Below are 21974 nucleotides of genomic sequence, written 5' to 3'. Positions count from 1 at the left end.
AGAACATCTTTAAGGTATATCAGTATAAACACAGAGATATCCTCAGGTTGAACTTGGATTGTCATTACTGTTCATTGAGCAAATCTAAAGAAGGGTTCATGAAGAAGTAAGTTTGCATTTCATAGGCCAGAGGGTTAGCACGTGGGGGAGGCAGTTGATCAATGTCTCCAGGCCTAAAGCTACCCTCGGTTTCCTTCTCTGGATGATTAATTTGAGAGCTATGGGGAAACTCTTTCCAGCCTGGATGATCTTTGTGATCAGTGCTGCCGAAGCTCCCAAGTTGTTCAGCAATTCAGTTGCTAAGTCAACGTCTGGCTTTTCCTTAACCTCCCTGCGGTGTTTTATGATACATGAAAGAAGAAACATTAAAAAGAAGCTGAAAATTTTGTGTCACAACGCCTGTCACCCTCACAGGCCTTGCCATAGGGCCACATACAAATCAGACAAGTACTTCTTAGTACACTAGTAACTCTCGTGCACTTGGGCTGGACTGGAATTGGTCCACCTTATACTGAATTCTCCTACAAGTGCGGTGGGCCAAGTCTGAGCTAGTGCCGACATTCGAGGAGCATTATGAGGAGTAACTCATTTTTAAAGGTGTCTGTTAGAATGTGTTGCATCCTATAGTTTATCATGAAGTTTTATATCCAGGATCTCATTTCATTCTCACCATGACCCTGTAAGAAAGATGCTGATATTCTCGGAGAGGTGAGGCCACTGCCCAAGAGGCAGGCCAGACCCACCCTAGGTCTCCTCACTTCTGCTCCTGTGCCGGTGTTGGGGTTGTCGGTTGGTTTTTAACTTCATCTACTGCTGATGCCATCTGTTCTGTTCAGAAAAGAATGTAGGACATCTGCCCAAATAAACATTGGCCAACAAGTAGGTGGTCCAAGCGCATGGTATAAAATGGTTTGCAAACGGGTTGAATTGCACCACGAGGGTACAGTTAGCAAGATCTCAACTGTGGGAAACTCCACAGGGCAAACGCCCTGGGTTCTTCAATGGGTGAATTGTAAGGAAAAGAAAGAGTAGAGCGGTGCCCTGCAGATTAAAAGAAAATTAAAAGATGTAAATTTTAAATGGGCAGGACTAAACCATAGTGTCTAGGCGTGCACAGTTGGGTGGCAAATTATTTTTTTTAACTCAGGAAGTGATTAAAATCAGGATAGTGGTTACTTTGGGGGGAAGGAGGAGGCTGTGATTGGTCAGGGCACGTGGAGGGCTCTTGGACTTGAGGGTGGCGTTGCTGCGGAGCAATCCAGGGAAGCGTGAGTAATGACTCGGGGGGTGTGTGTTAAGCAGCTGCTGTGGGCTAGGAGACGAGGAAACTCAGAAGAGTACGGAATCCAGGCCTGCCTTAAATAAGCTTCCTCTCTTAGCTGGGAAACTAAGCCAGCAGTGTAAGTCAACCAGCAATTGCCCAATGGAGTTGGGGCGGGCAGTCGAAGCTTCAGGAGTTAGAGGTCCGTGAGGTTTCAAAAGTGTGAGCAGGTCTGCAACCTGGTGGCTGCATTTGCTCACTCTAGTGCTGCTTTTAGTGCCAGGCAAATATATGGCTTCTCAGTAGTGTGTGCCTTCCTCTGCTACCTTGATCTAGTTGCTCTGTAAAATGGGTCTTCTCAGGATTGTTGGGAAGATTAATCCACATTAAGGTGACAGTAGATTGCCTTGCCAAGTATCATTAGTAATATTAAGAGAGGCAGCTTGGTGTAGTGGTTAGGAGCACACATTCCAGAAGCAGATTAGCTAAGGTTAAAAATCCTAGCCCCACCACTTGCTGGCTGTGTGACCTTGGGTATGTTACTTAATTTCTCTGTGCCTCAGTTCTATAGAAAGGGGATAACAATAATACCTACTATATAGAGTTTTCATGACGATCAAATGAGTTAACACTTATAAAGGACTTAGAACAGTACCTGCCACCTAGAAAGAGCTCTGTAAATGTTTACCAAATAAATAACATTAATTATATGTCCTTACAAAGTACTTTATAGGCAGTATCTAACTGATTCGTACCAACAGCTCTGTGAGGTAGATGCTTTATTAAGGAGGCTAATATGAGATAAAGATATTCATAATTCCATTGACAGGGATCCAGGAGAAACGTAGGCTCTTCTTACATTATGACAGCCTTCTTCCCCAGCCCCTGTGTCCCACAAGCCCATCCTCTGCTGGGTTTGTGCAGCATGTCAAGCGGGGATCCTGAACAGCTGCTTCCAGAACGCCAGGCCCTTTACTCTGCACTCATCCTGCTGACACAGAGAGGAGCTGACAGGAGCCAGAATGTAATTACCCCGCAGGAGGTCAGCCAGGAAACTGAGGTCAGCATTTACTGGATCACCTCATGACTTTTACAAGGGAGGAGAGAGAGCTGGAAAGGGCACAGGGCAGCATCTCTAAATTCCATCCACGTGCAGGTCTCGTCCTCCAGGCTTGCTTACAAAATTTTAAGTCCAAAGACAAGATCATCTGGTCTAAACCTCTCGTCCTGTAGACGTGAAGATGAGAACCTGGAAGGATGAAGGGACTTACCCAAAGTCACACAGCTACTTAGAAGCAGAGCCAAGAGCGTCCCCTGGGCAGAGCGTTTCCACTGTGTCCATGGTGATGGCTGCTGGCAGTTACTAGTCTGGGCACTGGGCCAGGCGCATTAAAGACATCATCACTTTCACCCTCCTGTCAGCCCTTTTAGGTGGATGTTGCAGTCCTCATTTTATAGATGAGGAAATCCAGGTTATGTAGCTTACCCAAGACCCCACAGGTAGAAAGTGGCAGGGCTGAGATTTAAACATAAGTTTGCCTAATGCCCAAGCCCACAGGTGGGATCCACATTTCAGTTTTTCTATTGGAAGCACATAATAAAATCGGACCAGGCTACAGGTGCCAGTGTTGCCTGCTCTGTCCCCTAGAATAGATTTGCTTACAAATTTCCCTCACTCACCGGTTCGCTCCCGTTCCACCGCAGGGCCACAGGTATGCATTTGCGGGTTGGAAGAGTCTCTTGCTATGACACAGTGACAGCAGCTCCATTGTAAATAAACACCTGGAACAGAGCTGGATCCTGGGAGTGACTTTGAACCCTGAACCCCAACCTGAAATTGTGCAAAGCTGACTTTCAGACTGCACAAGACTTTAATTCTTGTAGTCACTCCTACTGAATTCTGAGTAACAGTCACAGGGGAATTGAGTGCCATTCCTTGTGTCTTTCAGGGAACACTAGGTCTTCTCAAAGCTTAGGGGAAGACTGTTTATCTGGAAGGAAGTGGATGATCAGGAATCACCTAGCTTGCAGACTCCCAAGGCTGTCCTTATCCAAGGATTTTAATACTAGCTGGGGGCTCCCAAGCTTCCTAGGGGTGCAGGCTCAGAAGTGCTAAGGGTACTGAGGCACCCTTTGGAAGACAGTGTTGATGCGTCTTTGAGCTTCCTGCCTTCTGAGCATCCTTGTGCTCTGAGCTGGATGGACTTCAGTAAGAACTCCAAGAAAAGGAAGGAAAAAACCCTCTGGGGGCTGACCCAGTGGTGTAGTGATTAAGTTCGCACGCTCCACTTTTGCAGCCCGGGGTTCACAGTTTCAGATCCTGGGCACAGGCCTACACATGCTTATCAAGCCATGCTGTAGCGGTGTCCCATATAAAGTAGAGGAGGATGGGCATGGATGTTAGCTCAGGGCCAATCTTCCTCAGCAAAAAGAGGAGGATTGGCAACAGATGTTAGCTCAGGGCTAATCTCCGTCACCAAAAAAAAAAAAAAAATCCCACTCTGGAGGGAGTTCCAGACGGGGGAGCATCCCAGGCTCAAAGAGGTCACTTAGGGCAGCTGAAGTGGGACTAGGACCTTGACCCCAGAAGAGCCTGACACGTGTTCCCCAGGCATGTGTGGGAGACTGAGCAAGAGGAGTGGGAGCAACACCTTTGGGCTCACGAGTCTACTCCTCCTTCATGCCAGGCTGCAGGGATACGGCTGAAACCCCCTGTGGTTTCCTGTGATTGTGCCTTTTAGAAACATTGCAAGCGCTTCATTAAGGAGCTAGTGGGATACAGGACTAGGGCAGTCACCTTACAAAGGAGCCGGAAGAATTTGTTCTTCATAAGATATACGGGTAAAAATTGTTTGCCAAAGTGCAAACCACATATTATGGTCATGACTACTTTTTATTAATACTGGATTTCTTCCATTGGCAAGAACGTCTGTCTCCGTGACTAAGAAAAATCATCAGTTTCTAAAGCTGAATCAAGATGGCCCCAAACCCAGCAGCGACTCAGCGGGAGAAGGGGATCTTGGCCAGCGGTCACCATCAGAACCATGTTTCATAACAGGCCTGCTGATCATTCCTAAACCCCCATGCTCAGACATGGACAGTAGTGCGGGAGACCGAGGACCTTCTGAAGCCAGATAAGGTCGTCTTGGACAGCAAAACTTTCGTGGGCTTACCTGGAGCCATTCACAGCCTGGCATCGTAGCTGCAGTTCAGTAGATTATTTTGTAATTCTCCACGTGCACCCCTCGGGCCTGGGCTTGGGGGTTCAAGATCTCATGATCATCTTTCGCTCCATTTCCCTGCTGTGTTACTGTGAAGCCAGGTGCCCTGCAATCCTAGGGGTATTTGTGGGGCATCGTTGACAGAGGGTGCTTCACTCTGCTGAGTCAGAACTTGACTGGGCGTCTCGTCTCTTGGGGCAGGAGGAAATCCCTGAGGGGGGAAATGAGAGGTGAAACGTGCTGCCTGGCCCATGAAGGCAGAAGGTACAGAAAACTCCACGGTCATTCAAATCAACATTCAGCTCCGTTTCTTGCTCCCAAAAGTCGTAATTCAGAGTTGATACAAGCCTCAGAGGGAGAACTTGACACAACTTTTGATTTAGTGTCTGTGACGATGTTGAACCCCACAGGGCACAGCTTTGTCACATTGGCAGTTAGCCACCTCTGATCACGCATAAATAGTAGGTACCTCTCTCGAAAGCTGGGGTCCAAAGATGGGTTTAGAGCCTCAGAGCACTCCCAGGGCAAGGATGAGATCTGCCACGTGCCTTCTCCTGGCTTGTGTTGCCCTCTGGGCAGAGGGTCCCCACGCAGGACCTCGTCCAGAAGGATGTGGGGGCAGATGCAGCATGCTTCAGAAAATTGCAGAGATTCACGGTTTCTGTGGGACTCCAGGATCCAGAGTTAATCCTCTGGGGGTAGCTCTGGCCCTCAGAAACGTGCCCTTCTCCACTGGATTTTGCATCCCTGAATCAGCTTCTTGGAAGGAAAAGACTAGAAGGACCATTTATCAGGCACTTAGTATGTTCCAGGGCCTGTGCTGGGCACCCATTGTATACTTCCTCACTTAATCCTCTCAGTCCTGAAAGAGAGTATTACTGTTCCCTTTCATCAGTGAGGAAACAGAAGGTCATAGCGTTCCGTTCTTTTTTTTTTTCTTTTTTTTGTGAGGAAGATCAGCCCTGAGCTAACATCCATGCTAATCCTCCTCTTTTTGCTGAGGAAGACCGGCTCTGAGCTAACATCTATTGCCAATCCTCCTCCTTTTTGCCCCAAAGCCCCAGTAGATAGTTGTATGTCATAGTTGCACATCCTTCTAGTTGCTGTATGTGGGACACGGCCTCAGCATGGCCGGAGAAGTGGTGTGTCGGTGTGCGCCCGGGATCTGAACCCAGGCCGCCAGCAGCGGAGCGCGCGCACTTAACCACTAAGCCACGGGGCCGGCCCCGAGCATTCCATTCTTACTGAAGGTCTCACAGATTCACAGTTACCTGACCTCAAGGAATGCGAAAGTCATTCATTGGTGTGGTCCCTCTGGCTTCCCCTAAAATCCAAGAGAGAGAACAAGGAAGAAGCCTTTTATGACCCAGTCTCAGAAGTTACACTGTCTGTCCCTTCTGTCATTTTCTGTTCATTAGAAACAAGTCTTTAAGTACAGCCCACAGTCAGAGTGTGGGAAATGAGTCTCCACCTTGTGAAGGTTTAAGTGTCAAAAAATTTGTGGACGTGTTTTAAAACCATCACAAGTCACTGTTTCCCACTAGTTCCCAAACACCTGAGCGTGCAGGTAACTGTAAGCCACATTTTGGTACCAGCTCCAGGGCTGAGATGTCCATAAGGGCAGGGACCATGTCTTGGTCACCATTGTCACCTTAGAACCAAGCATAGGGCCTGGCACAGAGTAGGTCTCAAATAATTGACACAAAGTAATTAACAAATTGAAAATCAGAAATGGCTAAGTTGCAGTAATTATGGTAATAATGAGTCTGATGATGATGTCTAAGCAATCTGGAGCCGATCCAGGTTCACCCACTAACTAGCTGAGTGACCTCGTTCAAGCTGTTTTCACTAGAAGGCCTCTGGGTGTAGAAACAGGATCTCTACAGTCCCTTTGGGCTCTAACTGGCTCAGATAAAGAGGAATTACCATGAAACAGCTTTGCAGCCTCTGCAAACAACACAAGTGCAAAGACTCTCCCGGCACTGGAGCCATTGCTTCCTGACTGAGGTTCCTCTTCTCTTTGCAGATTGCCCTGCTCCCCAACAGTGCTGCCGGCCTGGGCAAGTACATCACTGGTGACAAGGTGCTGGCTTCAAACGCCTACCTTCCAGGACCCCCTGGCCTGCCTGGGGGCCAGGGCCCTCCTGGTGAGTGTGGAGAAGGGCAGAGAAGGGTGATAGAGTCCCCAGCCAGGGATTGCCGAGAGCTTACGTTTAGTGGGGGATGGATGGACTTCTTTAGCTTCTGTGGATGAGAACAGAAGCAGGAGTCCATGGAGCCCCCTCACCTGTACGACGAGAGGGCCTTGGGAAATTGAGTCCTGAAGTCTGAGAAACTCTCATAACCCAACAGTAAGTTGGGAGAAAAAGGCCATTGTCCTGGGTTTGGATAAGATTCTTTTTTTTTTTTGGTGAGCAAGATTCTCCCTAAGCTAACATCTGTGCCAGTCTGCCTCTATTTTGTATGTGGGATGCCTCCACAGCATGGCTGGTGAATGGAGTAGGTCCGCGCCCAGGATCCAAACCCGCAAACCCTGGCCGCCTAAGCGGAGCGCGCGGAACTTTGACCACTCGGCCGCGGGGCTGGCCCCCTAGATAAGATTCTTAAAGATCATTTTAAGTTACAGAGAAACAAAATGAAAATTATTTTTTAACGTTAACATTTACAAAAATAGAATGATATAATGAACTCCTATGGGCTCATCACCTGGCTCTGACAACTTATGGCCAGGCCCGTTTCCACTATTCCTCAGTCTTCTTTCCTCCTTCCCCTGTTATTTGTCGACACATTTAGATCAATATTTATTCTTCTATCTATCTATATATTTTTCTTTGTAAGTCAGCCTTATTGAGATACAATAAAATGTACCCATTTAAATTATAGTTCAATGACTTTTGACGAATGTATACACCCTCTATCACGCACTTACTAGCCACCACCCTGTATCTATATATCGAGATATAGACCATTTCTATCTCTTGTGCCCATTTGCAATCTATTCCCCCAACCCCAGCTTTAGGCAATCTACTTTCTATCACTGCAGTTTTGTCTGTTCTAGAACTTCAGAGCACTGACTCTCATAGTGTGTATTCTTTTTGTCTGGCTCCTTTAATTCAGCCTACTGTTTTGGAGATTCACCCTTATTACTTTGAAGAAAATCCCAAATGTCCTATCATTCCATCAAGAAATATGCGATAAGAACTTTAAAAAATAATTACAAGATGTTTTGTATTTGGAGTCCCTCCATAAATGGATAAATCAATAGATTTTTTTCACACTAGTAAAGGAAATGATATTAGTGTTAGTAAATGATTCTAAAGCATGGATTGTCTTATTCTCGATTATCATTGCTTAGCTAGCAGTGTGCTAAGTGCTGTGAATGACCTGCTGACATTCTAATCAGGAAGACAAGACACGGAGAGTGAAAGCAAATAGAATAAAACAGTATCTGTCTGCCCCAAGTAAGCACATAGGTGCTTCCTGCTGTGGGAGCTTAAAGAGGAGAGATCACTGTAGCCTGCCGGGGTTGGGGACTTGGGGTTTGAGCTGGACAGGAAAGACTGGTAGGACTTGTCCAAGCTGGAAGGACATGGGCAGATTTTAGGTTGGAAGGCCAGTAAGAGTAAAGGGTCAAAATTCTTCCCAAGACTGTGTGTTTTCTTCTCCGCTTGTGTGTTAATCTCCTGGTTTCCATCAAACACAGGTGGCCTGGGTCTCAGTCTGTACAGAGAACAGGAACTGGTTCAGGACAAGAGGTTGATCCTCTTGCTCATTCCCTTGGCCTGAGCTACTCTGGGTCATGGTGGAGTTTTCACCAGCAGATGCCACGCACAGGCAGCCTCTTGCTGCTGCTAAGTAGACTGGGGTCTCTCCTTCCAAATTGATTCCTAGCAGAGAGAATGCTCTTGCTCTGCTTCCCTGGAGGAACTTCATCTCAGGCCAGTCCCCATATCACTCCAACAAGGACAAACTAGAAACAGGGAGCCATTGGCTGTCTTTCTTCTTAATGCATGGCTTGCTGGCTTTCCTTCCAATTCTGCCGTCTGATTCCTAACGTGGTTTAAGCTGTCCAGGGTCCTTGATGGAGCAGGGCGTGATGGAGGATTAGCTTTGGCAATGGACTGTGCCCTTGCTTTCTCCTCCAGTCCTGTTCCCTTCTCCCTCCTTACCCTTAGCATGAAAGTTTGTGATGCCCTCCACTGAGGTACGCTAGGACAGCTAGAGAGAGAATAAGGTTTCTCTTACTGTTAACAAAAATTCCAGTCCTGAGGCCTGTGACGGATCACAGACTAGGGCACCAATACTGGAAGCTATGCTGGGTGGGAATCCTTTGGTTTTGGGGGTGAGGGAGTGGCTCTCTGGCCCCCACTGTTATAAATAAGGTGCTGAAATTTGCACTTAAAAGCCTCACATGTTAAAGGCACTTGACATACAGTGATCTCTGAAGTTCATTGATTGTGTAAATGAAGGTAAGGTATTCTCTCTGGCCTGTCCTTGTGCTATTGGAGGTGAAGTATTTAGTTATAGGAGGAGTCTGGTCCCCTTCCCACATAAACTCTTTCAGGATGTACCTGGAACCAGCATTAAGAGTAGGGCTGTGAGACATGTTTGGATGGAACATTAACTTCCCTTTTTTTTTTAGCCTAATTGTTCTGTGAGCTAGAAGAGACTTCTCCAAATATGAAAACTCTGAAGTCTTTGTTTCTTTGTTTTGTTTTGTTTTCTGGTGAAAACAAAGTCATTCCATCCTGTCACTGTGCTCTGCCAATAGTAGGAACTAGATATGATCAAAAAGTACTGGCTGTATGCATTTGAAAGAGACATCACTGAGAAATAATTATGGCGCAGCAATCAGCCCAACCTCTTCAATGCAGTCGTTTGACATGAGACATTTACTAAGCAGCCTACTGTGTTGCTGGGAGTCTCTGAGAGAGTGCTGCCAATTAAAACACAGCCCATGCCCTCAAAGAGTTGGCAGTCTAAAACAGGCTAAAACCAATGCCTTTCCATATGCAAATAATAAAGTTGGACCCTACCTTACACCATATACAAAAATCAACTCAATGGGGCTGGCCCCTAGGCCTAGTGGTGAAGTTCAGCATGCTTTGCTTTGGCGGCCCAGGTTTGGTTCCCGGGCACTGACTTACACCACTTGTTGGCAGCCATGCTGTGGCAGCGACCCACATACAAAATAGAGGAAGATTGGCACAGATGTTAGCTCAGGGCGAATCTTGCTCAGGGAAGAGAATAAAATCAACTCAGATGGATTAAAGACCTAAATGTAAAACTTGAAACTATAAAACATCTAGGAGAAAACATTCATGACATGGGATTTGGCATTGATTTCTTGGATATGACACAAAAAGCACAAGTGACAAAAGTAAAAATGGACAAATATGATTGTATCAAACTTAAAAACTTTTGTACATCAAAGGATACAATCAGCAGAGTGAAAGGCACTCTATAGAATGGGAGAAAATATTTGCAAATCATATATCTGATAAGAGGCTAATACCCAGAATATAAAAAGAACTCCTCTAATTCAACAAAAAATCAATCTGATTTAAAAATGAGCAAAAGACTTGAATAGACATTTCTCCAAAGATGATATGCAAATGGCTAATAAGCACATGAAAAGATGCTCACCATCACTAATCGTAGAGAAATGCAAATCAAAACAAGACATCACTTCACACCCATTAGGCTGGCCACTATCAAAGAACAGAAGATAACGAGTGTTGGTGAGGATGTGAAGAAATTGGAATCTTTATGTACTGTTGGTGGGAATATAAAATTGTGCTGCCACGATGGAATACAGTATGGAGGTTCCTCAAAAAATTAAAAACAGAACTACCATATGATCCAGCAGTCCCACTTCTGGGTATATATCAAAAGAATTAAAAGCAGGATCTTGAAGAGATGTTTGTATACCTATATTCATAGCATCACTGTTCACAATAGCCAAGAGGTGGAAGCAACCTGTGTCCATCAATAGATGAATGGATAAACAAAACGTGGTATATGCATGCAATGGAATGTTATTCAGCCTTAAAAAGAAAGAAATCCTGTCACATGCTATAACATGGATGAACCTTCAGGACATTATGCTAAGTGAAATAAGCCAGTCACAAAAAGACAAAGGCCATATGATTCTACTTATATGAGGTATTTAAAGTAGTCAGATTCATAGATACAGAATGGTGGTTGCCAGGGGGAGGGGGAAATGAGGAGCTGTTGTTCGATAGGTATACAGTTTCTGTTTTGCATGATGAAAAAGTTCAGAGATCTGTTGCACAACAATGTGAACTAGTAAACTGTACATTTAAAAATGGGTAAGATGCTAACTTTTATGTTACATGTTGTTTACTGCAATTTTTAAAAAAATACTCCCAAAGTGCCCACTCCCTTCTCCCTCATCCCCACCACTGATGTTCAAGGCCTAATGCCAAGGTGAACACGCTGGAGTCTGCACCAAGGTGCCAACCCCCTGCTTAGCAGCCACAACCCCTGTGGAGCCAGGAGGTATTCCCTCCAGTGTAGCAGGTAGGTACAGAAGTCAAGGGGATACCCTAACCCCCCTGCAAGTCCAGCCCAAGCCAAAGTGGCTGTTTACAACTCTCTGTGTCTGTGGTTAAAGGTAGATGAGACCTATCAGTCTCTTCCCCATCAACCCCCATGATGGGTGGTATGACCAAATTCTGGCACACATACAAACGATTATTAGCAAGCAGGCACAAAAGCAGTCCTATAGCTTGTCCTTAAACTCAATATACTCTCTGTGCTCTGTTGATTTAGGCCGCTGAAAAGAATTTTAAAAATTATTGTAAAAACCCTTAATGTCTACAGGGACCAGGCAGGTAGCATAGAGGAATGAAGGGAGCTGGGTGTGAGCAATAGGGAGTAAGGAGAATTGAACTAAACCCTAGAGCACGTGGCCCCATTTAAAGGGCAGCCCTCCATAAAGCGCCAGCTCCCTTGGCACAACGGGAGGATAGTGGTCCAGGTTTTAGTTCTTCCTGTTTTTAAACAGAAGCCAGAAACCCAGATTTTTATATGACATCTCCCTATTTTTCAATTTTAGGAAATTCAGAGCATAGTAGTATACATAAACAGGGTACATATACTTGTAGAGTATGTGTGTATTTGTTGTATATATGTTTGTGTACATAGAGAGATCTGTATGTACATGTATACCTCTATACATCTATCTATATACAGATATATCCATATACACATACACACACACATTATACTATATGTATAGTATAATGGTGCACAATGAAGTAAGCTGTTAATTCTCTTGTAGAGAAGGGAGCGTCAAGACGTTTTTGGAGAAATGTGGTCTATGGTGATTATATGAATAATAATCTAGAATAATCTAGGCTGGGTGGTGCGCCGTAGCGGGGTTTATTCAGAAAGAATGGGGCCTGAGAGGTGATTAGGAAGGGAGGCAGTGGGGAAAAACAATGCCCAGAGAGGAAGCAAGAACAGCCTAGTATACCACTACAGCAGAAGAGTTTGATCTTTGTTCTGTATGCAGACGGGGCCACTGCCGGCTTTTCTACTTCTTTTCCTCAGATTCCAATTACATGTATGTCAGACTATTTGATGTTGTCCTGCCTCTCTTGGATGCTCAGTTTTGCGTTTTATTTTCTTCTTTGTTTCTCTGTGTTTCATTTTGGATAACTTCTGTTGACTTACCTTTAAGTTCACTGATTATATCCTTAGCTATGACCAGTCTGCTGATAAGCCTATCAAAGAAGTTTTTCATCTCTGATAATTATGCTTTTTATTTCCAGCATTTCCGTTTGACTTTTTTTTCCTCTAGTTTCCGTCTCTCTGCTGAAATTCCCCATCTGTGCAAGCAAGCTGTCTTTTCCACTAGCACCTTTGACATATTAATCACTGTTAATTTAAAGTCCCTGTATGATAATCCTAACATCTGGGTCACCTCTGAGTCTGATTTTGTTGACTGTTCTATCTCTTGACAATGGGGGTTGTTTGTTTTGCGTGTGTTTTAATTGTTTTGGCTTTTTTTTTTTTTTGCTTTTTTTCTGTGCCCCAAAATTTTTGATTCAATGCCAGATATCATTTGTAAAGGAAAAGTAGAGACTGAGGTACATAGTAATTACTCCTGGAGATGGGTATCCTCTTCTTTTGTCAGGCCGTTAACAGGGAGAAATGAGTCAATCTAATGAATAACTGAGCTGGGTTTGGGTTTATTGTTACTGTCTTTACCTCCAGTGTTCCACAGTCTTCAAATTTTCAAATTCCTCCAATGGTAGGATACTGTTACTACATGCTTAGTAGGGGCCTAGGATGCTGATGGGTTTTTCTCAGTGGTTCTCAGCTTTCGGCAGCCCCTACACATCTGCACTTCAGAGGGGTTCTCTCTCCACATTCTTGCTCTTCCCCCAGTGGTAGACTGCTGTTCCTTCTTACTCTGCGGTAGATTTGGGGGGGTAGGGGAATTTTCAGTTCTCTGGTGCAGCTGCAGTCTTCAGCATGACCTGTGCATCTGGGCCTTGGGGTGAGATCTTCTCCCTGCTGTGGCAGCCCAACTCTGCCTTGAGTCTGTGGCAAATGTTGAACAGGAGCGAGTTTCCTGCTTCCCCCCATAGTAGTAGCTATTTGGGTCCTGCAGGAGAGTTTGCTGTCCCACCTCAGTGGCTTTTGCCCCAAAGGGTTGAAAGTAGGAAAGTTATGCAATAAGACTTGTTTTAGAAATAATATTCCCATAGAAGTGTGAGAACAGGTGAGGGGCGAACAAGAATGGTGGGAAACAGAGGGACTGGTGAAGAGGCAAACAAGAATGGTGGGAAACGGAGGGACTGACCTCAAGAAAGAGTTGAGGTCAATAAAAGGAAGGCCTAACAGAATTTTTTTTAGTGCTTGCAAGTGTGAGATGCTGTGCCAAGTGGTGTGCCTGTATTTAAACTCTCATTTGATACTCACAACCACTCGATAAGTTAGATTTTTATTAGCCCAGATCATAGATGAGAAACTAAGATTCAAAGAGGTCAGGCAGCTTGTCCAAGATTCAAACTTAGGTCTCTCTGTTGCTGAAACCTGTACTCTCAACCACTGTCCAGCTATATTAACTACCACCTTCCTGTGATCGAGGGGATACAGAGAGGCAGACAGTTATGAGATGTTAAAGAGGTAAACTGTATAGAACTGGTCACTGATTGGATAAGGAGGTTGTGGAAATAGGGAAATCTGTAGGAAGACTCGCAAGGTTCTGGACTGAGTGGGTGGGTGACTGGTGGTCCTTGAAAAGAAAGGGGGATGGGGATGTCAACTTTTGATCATGTTAAGTTTAAAATGCCTCTGGGGCATTTTGGAGATATCAGAGGGCAAAGGGCAGAGTGCAAAGAGAAATGGGTACAGGGGGCTCGCAGACTCTCTTGTCAGCCGGAGCCCCTTGTCCTCCTCACAGATGTGGCTCTAATGAGGTGTTCTTTGATTACAGGCTCACCAGGACCAAAAGGCAGCCCAGGCTTTCCAGGTGTGCCAGGGCCTCCTGGACAGCCCGGCCCACGGGGCTCAATGGGACCCATGGGCCCATCTCCTGATCTGTCCCACGTTAAGCAAGGCCGGAGGGGCCCCGTGGTCAGTATTTTATCAGAGATCCGCTTACTGTTGCTGGGGAAAGCGTGTTCTCATGCCATGCTTTTTCCTTCTATTAAACTGGATCCCTTTGTCTTGTAGGGTCCACCAGGTGCACCAGGAAGAGATGGTTCTAAGGTGAGTCTTAAGAGTGGTCCTTCAAAGCCTGAGGCTGCCCAGTTTTGACCTATTGTGCAGGCATCAGGGAAGCTAAAACACTGTTTACTGTCCCCATCTTGCATGTGGCAAAATTGAGACACAGACACACTTTTTCCCCAAAGCTGGGAAGAAAATCTAAAAAGCAATTTACTTAAAATATGAAACAACTGTAATAACAAAAACAACCAAAGCCATTCCTAAGAAAGATTACCCTATAAATTTTAAACAAGCCTCCGTGTTGTAATATTAGTATGTGTTTTTCTCTTTAGCTGGTGTTCTTTTGTAGGGCTATTCTTTGTGTGTCCCCATTTCTTTGATATATTTAAGTCAAGAACAGGAGAAGCTCCATTCTGTGCAAGTGGGAGGTTTCATTTCGAGAGCTGCATGCTACCTGCATCATAAAGAAGTCAGTGTGAGTTACTTTAGAAAGCTTCTAAGTTATTCCACACGCTGCCTGGAAATACACACATTCCTCCTGTCAGATCTGGTTTGAAAATATGCGGCCTTGGGGAAAATCGGAATGAGAGACGCTTGACCCAAGCAGATCTGTTCAAATAAGTGGTCCTGTGAGTCCAGCTTCAAGCTTACATTTGTTTTCAATAGAAAATATTTATTGTTTCATGCAGGGAGACAGTTATGGGGGGTGTCTAAATACAGGCTGTGGTGGTGGCATCCACATGGTCCGGAAAGCTAACCCTGACTTTTCTGCTTTCAGGGGGAGAGAGGAGCACCTGGACCCAGAGGGTCTCCAGTAAGTAGCACTATCTGAACTGCTTCCCCAGTGGGGATGTTCTCAGGGATACAGCTCTGATGAGCAGCCTGTAAGTTGGTCTTATTAGCAAAAGCCGGCCCCTTCCAGCTGTCACTCAGCCTGCCCAAACAGGAGGTAGTGATTAGGAGGAGAGTCACAGAGACCGTTAGCAGCTCATGGGGATTTATTTTGAAAATTCATTTTCTGTTGTTTTTTCTTTTATCGTGGCTAATCTTTATTTGGAATGTCTCCTCCTAAGATTCAAAACCCTAGTATGCCATGAGTCTGTTTCCAGGTATGTCATAAAACATCTGAAAGGACTAGAAAAGAAATCTGTGGGATTAAGTCATAAATCTGAATGTTTCAGAATTTAGCCACTGCTATAATCCTAGCGGGTCAGATGACCGTCCCCTGCAGACAGTGCAGAGACATACAAGGCCGCGTGGGACCACTGAGAAGAAATTAGCTGGATGTATGTGTGGTGTCTGGGAGATTAAAAATGAAAGTTAGTATTCAAAAGCACAGAAAATTCAAGCAGCTCCCTTGCTTTTGAAGAGGTCAGTGTAATTTCTGAAGAGTGGCAAAGAGCCTTGGCCTTGGAGGTGGGAGGTCTGGGTTCCCATCTCAACTCTTCTACCTGTTGGCTCTCTAATTGTGGCCATGCCACTTAGCATTTTTGGGCAGTGCCTGTGCAGTGCCGAGTGGAATCTGATCTGCCACACTCAGGTGGTTATTGTAAGGGTCAAATGATGTCAAAATACTGTACATCACTAAGTGCTTTGCAAATGTAAGCTGCTGTTTCTAAGGTGGTAGCCGCGGCAGCAAAGGTTGGGGGGGAGCTGGGGGGGTGATCAAGATTTGACTACAGGCTACCAACCAGCCCAGAAGATGCATGCTCACGCATTATATTACCGTGCCCCACACAGCACTGCCTAGAAATTAAGGCTTAATAAATACTGCATAATGATAAAACGTGTTCAATCAACAGAAAAATTAGGTAGCCTTTGCTTGGACCTTTCCTGGTCAATGAGGAATGGATGACTTGACAGCATACTTTCAACTACCTTTAGGTTGCAGTTATAGTCAACCATGCTTATAAACACTTTAATAATTTCATTTAAAAAATATAGCATAACATTGTGAGCATTTTTTGTGCTCTAAGCCCTTTACAGGTATTAACTCACTTAAATCCTCAGCTATGAACCTTATGAACTCGATGAAATTGAAGCTATTATATCCCCATTTTACAGAATGGGAACCAAAACCCAAAGGAATTCAGTAACTTGCCCAAGACCACACAGCTAGTAAGTGGCAGAGCTGAGATTCAAACCCAACAGAACCCCAACCTCTTAACAACTACTCTACGGCCTTCATGAGTATTTTCCAGGTTTCTTTGGAAAGGAACCTTAGGAGGGTCATTCTCATATTCTTTCATCCTACCAGATTTGATATAGCCTAGAATTAGGAGGAAAGAGAGGTGAATATGTCACTGAAGCTCATATGGGAGTTGAGGGAATTAGAAGGCAGTCTTAAGCATCCCCCAGGCTACTATAGTAGTCCCTGTGTTTGCTCCATTTGGGACACGGAATTATTAACTAAATAGTTGCCAGCAAGCTGTGCAACTAGCAAATCATGGAGCCTGTGGAAGCCATCACTTAGCAAAGGGTTGAGTCTGTGGTGTCTTGGCTTTGATTCCTCTTATGTGCACAGGGACCCCCTGGTTCTTTCGACTTCCTGCTGCTTATACTGGCTGACATCCGCAATGACATCGCAGAGCTGCAGGAAAAGGTGTTAGGGCACCGGACTCAGGAGTTCCCTTCACGTCAGGAATTTTCCAGCTATCCAGAAACCATGGACTTTGCCTCTGGAGATGACTACCCGAAAAGAACTGAGACAAGAGACTTGGGAGCCCCCGGAGACTTTTCTCCTTAGCGCACCCCAACATCTTCATGCCAAAGGAAGAGGAGAGAACAGTGTTTTCACCTGCAGTTAAATCATCTAAAGAAAAAAACAAACACCACTGGAGACCTAGAAAAGATACATTTTTATTTTCTTTACTATTTTCCAGCCTTCTCCCTACTTCTCTTCTTCCAAATACTATCATCAGAGTCCCCTGCCAGACCCACTGAGGACATGAGGGAGTAAAAGATGGATTCGCATGCTTCCCGCTGAGAGCCGGTTGGGGTGGTCTACGTTGGAACTTTTCTTTTACTTCCTTTTTTTTCAGGAACTTCTGGATTTCTGAATCAAGTACTCTCACAGTGTCTTAAAATTTGGCAGAATATCAAAAAGGGAAAAATGGCAAGGGGAGCTTTAAGAAAATGTGAGTTTACTTACAAAAACAGTAGATATGTGTCCAAATTAGACTGTTAACTCCTCAGTATCAACATTAAGCCTCTTCAGTTAAAAGGGGGAGATGATGTATATTTACTTTGGTGGATAATTCTTTTTCCTTGCCAATATAATAGATTTTAAATATTCTATCCTCTTGTCCAACCTTGTTTCCCAATTTTGATTAAAGAGAGAAGGGGTGGAGATTAGAGAAGACAGAGGAACATTACAGTCATATATTTCTGTCATATGGGTTGCCACATTTTAAAATTCAAATACGCCTATTAAGGGTTCATGCCGTGCTTATCTATAAGGAAAGTTATTGTAGCTGTAGGAATAAATCCTCTTTTCAAAACAAAATAAATGTATACAGTGCCCTGATTCACATTAGAACAATGGGCTCCTGGTTTGCCAGGACATTTTAAAGCTGTTTGATCAAATGAGGCAATTTGCTTAGTAAATCACAGATTATTTTTTAAATAAGGGTGGCTGACCCTTAGGGAGAGGTGCAGAATTCCCTGGCTGTGCCCACGTGTCCAGAAGGTGCCGTTAGGATGTGATACAGGTTGAACTGATGGACAGTGGAGCTCAGGGCTGGAAGGAGGTTGCTGGCTTGGGTTATTGGTGGGCCAGGAAGGAGAACCTTGAACAGAGACCCCACTGAATCAGCAGAGGCAGGTAAATTTGCTCCTTGAGAATTAGAAGTCCTTGTCTGGGGCCAGCCAAGCTTGCCAACATAGAGAATAATACACTATTGAAAGTTCTCTTGGATAGGGAGGGGAAAAAACAACAGTTTTCCTTGTTTGGCAGAAATTTCCTTCCCACTATTCCCATTTCTCCTTAGTTTTCCATAATTTAGTCCAAGTTCTAGTTCTTGCAGACCTCCTCCTGAATTTCCCTTCCTCAGCAAATGTGGGAAGCAATTGGGAAAGGGGTATCTTTCCAGACTTCCCACTGAGCTAGTGTTTGCTCACACACCTCTGGGTCCCAGAGGGAAGCATGTTCCAGAAAAAGCTTTCTCTGGAAAGAGATAGACACAGGAGCAAGAGTGAGAGTGAGTGCTCAAGAGACCAGCAGGAGCGTCTGCTCCTTTGTCATATTGTTGGGAAAGCTCTTGGTTTTAATGGGCAGCTTCCAGGTTTCTTCAAGTCCACTTGCTCATTTGACATCAGAACAGCTTTCCACCTGCCTGTTCAGGGACCTCCGCCCTTGTCTCGAGCCTCACAAATGATGGTTGTCACAACTCCTGTTTGCTCATGTTGGGGTTCCCATTTCCCATCCTGCAATTTCCCCCTATATTTCTGGAAGGTTTGTGTTTGGTTTTATTTTTCCATCTCCTTTTAGCCTACATCATTTAACTCGCCTCCTGGGAAAACTTGTTTAAAGAGAACCACGGTTGGGTGTGTATGCCACTTTCAGTCTGCTTTCTTCAGAACGACAGGAAGAGCTTCTGTTTGTGAATCTCAAGTGACAACAGCCTTCCCTTCCCTCGTTCCCATCAGGTTATAAATGCAGGACTCCGTGCAGTCAGCCAGTAGCCGTTTTTCTCCAACACTGTACCCCACTATTTCTTCCTCATGCAAAATCCCATGTGATTGTCCACCAAAATGTTAAGGCTGAAAGCAAACACATTCTTAATGCTGCTTTTCTAGCACCTTGCCTGCCCCTTCAATCTCTCCAGAATCCAATCTTCAGAGCAGAAGGCCTTGCCGTCCACGGCTTCACAAAGAGATGAACTGAGCAGCTGTCGATTCCCATCTGGAATCTATTTAATGTTTGCCTGCTTGTGGAACGCAGTATTTAAAGGGTGTGGATGGATGAATGCTGAAAAAAAAAAATTATGCACAGGCTTTATGAGAAATGATCTGTCTTTGATTTTTTTTTTAAATGAAGAATTTTATTACCTTTTTTGTTAACAGTGAACTGTATTTAGAAATATAATCATCATCTTTATTGTCAAATGCTCATAAAATGCAACCAAGCGGCATGTTTGGCCAGAGGCTAGGATAATATATTAACAGAATGAATTAAAGGTAGTGATATCTGAGATTTCTGAGACTATTCTAGATATTTGCCAGTAAAACACACAACAACTTGTATTTTATCATCTCAGTCTGCTGAATCAGGTCAATTTATAAAATAATTATTCATCAGATTTTCAAAACTTAGACTGTACCATGGGACTAAATATGTACTCTGTATGCCCAAATTATATTTTTCAAAGATAAGACATAATAAGGCGTTGTTATTCCTAATGTATGTTTTAGTTAGGGATAAAAAAACTAAAGCTTTACTGCCTAAACAGAACTTCTGCTCCAAACCTAATGGAAAAGCCATGTTGGGGGGTGAAATTTGCCACAGTTTTGTAAAGCCACTTCATGTTTCATGGGAAACATGAACCTCAACCCTTTAGCAGAAACGTTGGCTTTAATTTTTTTGCACCCTCATATCTAGAACTTAGATCAGGACTTAATAGATTGCTTCTGTTTTTGGAAAGCAATGGGAATAAAAATCGGCTATTGAACATAGTGCAAGGAGGGCATACATTTTAATTTAGGAAAACCCCTCTCCCTTTCCATTCCAGAGGGAGAAATTCTAAGCTTTACTATGCCAAAGGCTGCGGAGGTATAAAGGGAGTGCTCTCTTCTCTCTTCTAAACTAATTTCAACACCTGCCACAGAATGAATTGACCAACTGATGTCATTTCTACTGTATAAACTCAGACAAGTGTGTCCACAGCCAAGCAGGTAAATACTAGGTGCACACTGGCGTGGGGGGAGAGGATTACCCCACCAAACACCAGGTGAAGGGCACCCTGGTTCTGGTCATGCTCCCTTTCTGGGGTTCATAACTACTGTTGGCCTTGTGAGCCCTGTTTCCAGGCATGCGGGGCAAGATACTCGCCATGGCTAGGTGCCACACGTCTCCTTGGGTTGACAGCAGATCCCTCATCATACTTTGGTGTCACCTCTTCCCTCTCCCCCCCACACTGGCCCATCACAGGGAGAAGCAGCAGCCTCATTGTCTCTCAGGAAGAGAACCTTCCTGAAAAGGAAATTGATTTGCAGGAATCTGGGCCAAACAACTAGTAGAACAGAGCCATCTAAAATTATTAATAATGAATTCAGGGAAATAGATGAAATTTTTCCTGGCACAGCCTGTATGTTTCACAACAAATCAAAAAATAATTTTCCATTTGAGAAAAAAAAACCATGACCGTAATTCTTAAAGCATCAAATGTTGAACTTCACATGCTCCTTCAAAAACTGTTACTGCTTTAGGGATTCATAGAAAAAAGATCCTTTTACACATTCCCCAGGGACCTCGGTATTTTTAATTAGCTCCCCAAAGCACGTGCCCTGGGGAACTTTATATGTGTCGTGGCTCTGTTTTTATTTCCCGGTGACTAGTCATATACTTCAGTAGTTATGTTCATTATTTATAACAGGTCCATGTAACAGTTGAGCTAGTATTCAAACAGTTATGGATGTGATATCATGAAGTACTTTTGATAAGATTATATATGCTAAATAACAAAGTTATTTTTCTTATGTGGTTGTACTGTGTTTTGTCCTGACACCCAGTCCAGTGGCACAAGTTATCTTTTCACAAGATGAATTTAAGGAGATGGAGAGAGAATTTCTCTTAAGAACCGGAACGTGCGTTGTGGGTAGGCCACCTCTGGGGATCTGAGTGTAGTCCCAACATTTGAGTCTGAGACAAGGTCTGAAGGCCCAGGTCCCACTGAATATGAGTCTCAGAGGCCCATGTCCCCAGCTAGGGGGATCCTCTGGGACCCCCAGCGTGGGATTTTCAAACCAAGAACACTCAGGATCACTGGAGATGCCTTAGGAACTCACAAAGGGGAGACCTGTGAGGGTTCTGCCCCCTACTCCCACTGCACCACGAGCAACTCAATTTTCAATTGGTTTTGGATTAGAATCAACATAAGGTTTCCTTTGGAGGGGAAAAAAAAGTTGACTACCTGGAAAAGTTAGAGTTGGGGGAGGAAGCCCCATAGAAGCTGAAGTCCTCTGTGTGAACATAAGAGGAAGGGAATTTTCATCACTTGGGCCATACGGGAGGCAGAGTCACATAATAAAAAGGAGATTACTTCTGAGAGATTTTTTGCACTCTTTAGCAGAGTGCCTTTAGCATGTTGAGGTTAACCTATATTTATACATCCCACTTTCCTTTAGCAAATATTTATCACATGCTTGTTGTAAGCTGCACAATGTGCTATGCACTGCAGACACAAAAAAAAATCATAATCCCCATCCTCCTGGGGATTTTTGGCAAAACAGACAGGGATCCTTCCAGGCAAAATACATTAATCACATAAATATGCAATTACAAACTGTGATAAGTGCTATGAAGGAAAAGTGCTGCAGGAGCCAATGGCAGCTCATGCCAGGAGGAACCACCCTTCCCTCCCCGAGTGCTCCTTCCCAAAGTCACACCCACACAAAGCTCCCAGCAGCGGTCGCCCCAGAGCCACAGGAGACCTCTGGCCCTCGGAGGGAAAAGCTTCACGAATCCCCTGGGTAACACAGCAGTCGATGGAAATCTGGGACGCCACTTCATATGTAGTTTTTCCAGCCTTCTTAATTTAAAAAGCAGCTTAATGAACCAAAAGCTGGTT

General features: G+C 44.4%; 1 protein-coding gene across 1 annotated transcript in view; it reads left to right on the top strand.

The window, feature by feature from the left end:
• CCBE1 (collagen and calcium binding EGF domains 1) overlaps positions 1–20883 on the top strand; it is a 236682-nt gene extending 215799 nt beyond the window's left edge. The window contains exons 7-11 of the mRNA XM_004422670.3: positions 6509–6629; positions 13955–14094; positions 14194–14229; positions 14966–15001; positions 16712–20883. Of these exons, the coding sequence (XP_004422727.1) occupies positions 6509–6629; positions 13955–14094; positions 14194–14229; positions 14966–15001; positions 16712–16933 (555 nt within the window). The 3' untranslated portion in view covers positions 16934–20883. The remainder of the gene's footprint in view (positions 1–6508; positions 6630–13954; positions 14095–14193; positions 14230–14965; positions 15002–16711) is intronic.
• The last annotated feature ends 1091 nt before the right edge of the window (positions 20884–21974 follow it).

The sequence above is a fragment of the Ceratotherium simum genome, chromosome 14 (assembly GCF_057802395.1).
Source record: "Ceratotherium simum simum isolate JZ-2026a chromosome 14, ASM5780239v1, whole genome shotgun sequence".
NCBI classification, from domain to species: Eukaryota; Metazoa; Chordata; class Mammalia; order Perissodactyla; family Rhinocerotidae; genus Ceratotherium; species Ceratotherium simum.
This window is presented reverse-complemented; position numbering and strand designations above follow the sequence as displayed.